The following is a 6,000-nucleotide window of genomic DNA, read 5'->3' on the forward strand; positions in this document are numbered from 1 at the left end:
CTGCCCTCCAAAACCGTTATCTCAGTTGAAACTCCCGTCAGCAAAATGATAGAGCACTTGTCCTTATTTTAAAATTTGTATATCTTTAATTATTAATGAAGTTGTACATATTTCTGAGTGCTTATTGGATATTCTTTTTTCTTTTTTGTTTAATTGCTTCACTATTTTTGTTGAGATGGTTGTCTTTTTCTTACTGACTTGTAAGAGATCTGTGAACATTGAGATATTGTTATTTGGACTGCAAGTTTGTCATTTGACTTAATTCTGTATGTAGTGATTTTTAAATTAAACTAAATGTCATTTATTTATTTATTTAATAAAATTTTTGTCAAAAATTTATCAATGCATCATTTGATAGTTTCAAGCTTCTGTATCATGGTTTGGCCAGATTGCAGAAATACCTATATTTCTTCATAGTAGTCTTAATAGTCTTAGGGTTTAATTTTTTTACATGATAATCTTTGATCCATCTGGGATTTATTTTTGAATAAGGAGAAGGATAATTCAGATTTATTTTTACCCCAATTGCTGGCCAGTTGTCAGACTTCATGAATATCTAATCTTTTACTCTGATTTAAAATGACTTACTTTCTGATATTAAATTCCCTTATATATTTGAATATACTTCTGGGATCTATTTTGTTCTATTGATCTGTCTATTTCTGAATAATTATTATTGAATTTTTATTTCTGTGGCTTCATACTTTTTTTATAAGTATCCCTTCATTTTTCATCTTTTTCAGATTTTGTCTATTTTTGCTTATTTACTTGATGAACTTAAAAATCATTTGGTTGAACTAACAAAAGAAATGCTAAGATTTTCAGCTAGAGTTATATATTTTTATATTAAGGGAAAATTGGCACTTTTATAATACTATATTTTCTTATTAAAAAAATTTTTTTCTCATGGATTCAGGCATTCCTTTAGGTCTCTCGGTATCATTTTATGTTTTCTTCGTATAGGCTCTGGTCATTTTAAAAGATTTTTCTAGATATTTTAATTTTTTGCTTGTTGCTGTGAATGAAATTATTTTCTTCCATGCTATTTTCTGATTGTTAATCCTTTTTTAGAAAGTTGTTGACTTTTGTTTATTTATTTTATTTCCAGACACTTTAATGAGCACTCATATTTTTTTTCTGATCATCTTTTGGTTGATTTTAGCCTTTCAAAGTCCCAGGTGGTACCCAGGAGACTAAAGAAGAAAATATAATTCCTTTACTGTAAGACATTACTTGAGGCCGTTAGAGAATGGAGCCTAAAATAGGGAAGTTTATGGAATATAATTTGTATATCCAGGAAGGACTGAGTCCTCATCACTGAAATGTAAGTCAGACTAAATATATTAGGATGAATAAGTATGTTGTTCCTATGAGATTATTTAATACTCTGAGATGTCCTTTGATAATTAATTAATCTCTCAGGATTAATCTTTGTAGATTTGATATTACTTATGTGAGCAGGAGAGAGGCTAGATTTAATTAAGCCTGAAGATATAAGTCCCTATTTAAGTAATGAAAATGTGAAGGATGGAAGGGAAAACGGAACTGACTTCCTCAAGAATTGGAGTTTACCAGGTTGTGAGTTCCAGGCTTGCTAATTTTTTGTATGACCCCCCCCAATACAATATAATTTCTTTTCTTGTCATGAGTAATCCTCCTTCCTCCTTCCAACAAACACCTACAGTATTGCTCTAACTACCTACCATCCCAACCCCCCAGTAAGTAGATGTAAGATGGTCTGACAATGCCATCTGGTGGCCACCTTGGAAACTATATGAACTAATCCCTGTCATTGGACCTCCAACCTGGGTTGGTACAATATCCTGGAAGCCAGGTCCAGGCTTGGGAGCAAACAGCTTATGCCTGTGGCTACAGGCAAAGGGAGAAAATAATCAAAGTCCAAGCCCTGGCGAAGGCTGCCTGGGGAATCTGGGAAGGAGCCCAAAGGCTCCATTCACAGGAGTTGATAGAGAGCAAGGACTAGGTCCAAAAAGAGAGGTTTGCAAAGGAGTTCCAGCAGGAAAAACTTGGAGAGAGCTCCTGAACCAAAGCAAAGCAGGGGAGATTCCAGCCCCTGCCCCCCACCCCCCACCCCCGGGGAAACTCTGCATTCAGCCTCAGGGCAGGGATGAGCTTAATTGTGAGCGTGCAGTCAGTTCTAACACCTTTCTTCAGGGCTTTCCTCATCTACCTATTTTTTTTTTTCTTTTCCTTAAATTTTTCTTTCCCCATAGCTTAAAACTCAGATAATTTGACAATTCCACATAAGGTTGAGGCTACTTCACACTTCCCTTCCCTCTCTCTTTCCCCTCTTCTTCCCTTGCTCCCTCCTTCCCACTTCCTTTTCTCTTTTCCCTTCCTTTTCAGCTCTTACTCTTGAGTTCTCAGGAGAACCTCCCTCTTTCTCATCCTTCATTCTATCCAGGAACCAAAACATAATCCTAGTTACAGCTGAAAAACCTAGAGATAGTGCTTGTGAGTCAGCTTTATCAAGGACAAGGGAAGGCAGAGGTGAAATGAAGAACTGTTGCCACTAACGCCTGCACCCTTGGGAGGAGGGATCAGAAGTCCCTTCAACATTACCACGAGGCTCAGTCCTCCCATTCACCCCCTGCATGATTTCCCCATGTGCCTGCATTCACGATTTTTGCTTCTTTTATTCATATTCCCAACATTTAAAACGGCATCTGGCATATAGAAGGAACTCTATTGATATATGTTGAAGGATGGAATGAATATTCTCACTGAATAAGCAAATCTGGCTTATTCGTTTTTTACTGTATTTCAATTTTGCCTTGTAAGTGTTCCATTGATGCTAATTTTCATTGTGAAAGCATGATTTGCAACTTTTGTGAAATAATTCAAACGTAACATGTGAGGCTATTTCTATCACAAAATAATTATTTTTTAAATTCCAAACCACCAAGTGACCTACTTTCAGAAAATAACTTTTCATGTTTCACGAGTGTATCTTTTATGTACATAAATGAAGTAGAAAACCAACAAAATGGCCAGCTTTTACCTGTCTTAGCTTCTCAAGTGCTCTTTGAATCCTCCCTGAAATAGAAGCTAAGACTATTAAATACAGAGGAGAAAACAGATTTGGAAAGCGGAACACTACCAAGCATTTGACAGAACATCTTGCTGACTATGTTTTCTCTGTTTGCTGAGTCTCTTTTGCATTATAAATCCTTGATAACAGAGACAGAGAAATATCTATTCTCTATATAGAACTAAGCACAGAATTTGCCTAATATTTTTCAGAATTATGCCCTTCCTTGTGATCCTCCTTAGAACTGGAGAGACGAGGCAGGCTGCTTTTATTTTATAGATTGTTCCTCAGACATTACTCTTGCGTGAGAATTTTCTGGGGATAAAAAAATGATCACTTGCTACTTTCCATTCCAAAACCCTAGGATTTCCTAAATGTCTCACAGCTCTCTCTGATCTTAAAGAAGTGCTTTCATTTCAGTGCAAAGGGGAAGTGAAAATGAATTCAGAGCTGGCCTGAATTAAGACAACAGAGGAGATCAGTGGGTGTGTAATATCCGAGTGTGGTGGAGCTTGGCTAACTCGTGAGGATGCATCACAACATCCCATCAGGCTTGACATTTTGTTCCTGGCTGATTTCAGTGGCAGTGGTCATGGGGGGGAAGGCATATATTGAATCTATAGTTCATTGACTACACAGTCTGTGAGAAGCTACAAGGTATGAAAAGAGCATGGACTAGCATTACAGGCACAGGGCTCTTAGGCTGAATGCTGGCAGTGCCTTTGACTGACTGTGTGACCTGGAAAAAAATAGGTAACCTCTCAGAGTCTTAGTTTACTTTTCTATGAAATGGGAATAATGATGCCTACCAGGAAGGGCTGTGTGAAGAAGAGAGCTACTAGGTACACAGCCTAGTCCCTGGCTGGTGGTACTCCCCAGTTGATCTGCCGTGATCACGGCAGTCACGTGTTCTCTTTCCATTTCTCTCCCAGGTACCTTGGGATCACGAGGCCGCTGACGTACCCTGTGAGACAGAATGGGAAGTGCATGGCCAAGATGATCCTCTCTGTCTGGCTCCTGTCTGCCTCCATCACTTTACCACCACTCTTCGGCTGGGCTCAGAACGTAAATGATGACAAGGTGTGCTTGATCAGCCAGGATTTTGGCTACACGATCTACTCCACCGCAGTGGCATTTTATATCCCCATGTCCGTCATGCTTTTCATGTACTACCAGATTTACAAGGCTGCCAGGAAGAGCGCCGCCAAACACAAGTTCCCCGGCTTCCCGCGTCCCGAGGAGCCCGACAGCATCGTCTCCCTGAACGGCATGGTGAAGCTCCAGAAGGAGGTGGAGGAGTGTGCAAACCTTTCGAGACTCCTCAAACATGAACGGAAAAACATCTCCATCTTTAAGAGGGAACAGAAAGCAGCCACCACCTTGGGGATCATCGTCGGGGCCTTCACTGTGTGCTGGCTGCCATTTTTCCTCCTCTCGACGGCCAGACCCTTCATCTGTGGCACCGCATGCAGTTGCATCCCGCTGTGGGTGGAGAGGACATTTCTGTGGCTGGGCTATGCAAACTCTCTCATTAACCCCTTTATATATGCCTTCTTCAACCGGGACCTGAGGACCACCTACCGCAGCCTGCTCCAGTGCCAGTACCGGAATATCAACCGGAAGCTCTCGGCTGCAGGCATGCACGAGGCCCTGAAGCTTGCCGAGAGGCCTGAGAGACCTGAGCTTGTGCTGTAAGGTCATTTATCACTGTTTTCCTTCTATCCCCCCAACCCTTATATGGGACTCCTTTTTGAAGCACATCGTAGAAAGCTTCCGGAATCAGTAGCAAGCTTATTTTCTACTAAGCATATCAGATTTGAATTTAGAATACTGTAGACTCCAGTATTCCACCCAACAGAATCCCAAAAGCCAAAGATAGGTTTTTAGTTGGATTGGAAGAAGAGACTGATTCGCTGATGAATTGCAATTGATGTCAGTGCTGACAAGGAAGGTGATGTTTTTCATCCTTTCTCCATAAATAACATCCACATTAGGTCCTTATAGCTCTGATTCTTGTAACATTATCATTTTAGTTGCTATTACTCTTAGATCCAGTAAAACTGTTTTGATGACTTCATCCTTCACTGGTGGAAATCATGAAGGAGGTGATATTTGGGGTGGGCCTTGAATAAAGAGTAGGATTAAGGGATGGCAGGGGTGGAGGTGGGTTTGGGGCTACTCAAAGCAGAGGGGACAGCATGAACAGAGGGACACAAAACTGGATGGAAGTACATAAAGAATCTGGGGCATGTCTTCAGCAGGACCTAGAAGCTGGGTAGATTGGGGTCAGCTTGGAGGGCAGGTAGGCAAAGTGGGTGTGGGGAGAGCTGAAGGTTTTTGAGCCAGAGTGAGACAAGGTATGCAGTATAAATAGGGGTTCACAATAGGAGAAGGGAAATGGGTAGGAGACCAATGTAAAAGAGAGGTCTCCTGTCAGGAGGGCCTGCACGAGGAGGGTGGGAGAAGGGCCCGAGTAGGGCAGTATGGAGTGGTTTGTGTGGGGAGATGCCAGGATGGAGCAAAGTCTTGAAAACTACAGAGCTTTTAGAAAGTACTACCCATCTTTAGGGGTTGGGAATTGATAGAGAGTTGCTGAGTTTGTCTGGGAAGCACTAGTAGCTTTCCAAGAAGCAATTACAGTGGGCATTGGGATCCAAAAAAGGACCACAAAGGGCCAGTGGTGATAAGGAAATGGGTTTTACATGTAACACACATATGATTGAATTTGGCATTGTAAAGAAGGAAGGAGACAATATAGCAAAGTTGTCAGGTCCAGTGAAGACTTTGTTTTAAATTTGAGGTAGAGTAGACATCTTCATGTTTGAAAGCTGAGGGGAAGAAACTGGATTTAGGAAATAGAAGGTGTTGGTGAGAGAGAGAGCAGATCAGTGTTGGATGTGAGAGAAGAGTTATCCCTCTTCACTGAACATGGTTCTCTGGAATAGACC

The 6,000-nt window shown here is 40.9% G+C and overlaps 1 protein-coding gene across 1 annotated transcript in view; it reads left to right on the plus strand.

Moving 5' to 3' along the window:
- Positions 1–4,815, plus strand: part of HTR7 (5-hydroxytryptamine receptor 7) — a 91,716-nt gene extending 86,901 nt beyond the window's left edge. The window contains exon 2 of the mRNA XM_081251797.1: positions 3,985–4,815. Within this exon, the coding sequence (XP_081107923.1) occupies positions 3,985–4,747 (763 nt within the window). The 3' untranslated portion in view covers positions 4,748–4,815. The remainder of the gene's footprint in view (positions 1–3,984) is intronic.
- Positions 4,816–6,000: the final 1,185 nt, after the last annotated feature.

Source organism: Mesoplodon bidens, assembly GCF_964165515.1.
Source record: "Mesoplodon bidens genome assembly, chromosome: 1".
Classification (NCBI taxonomy): Eukaryota; Metazoa; Chordata; class Mammalia; order Artiodactyla; family Ziphiidae; genus Mesoplodon; species Mesoplodon bidens.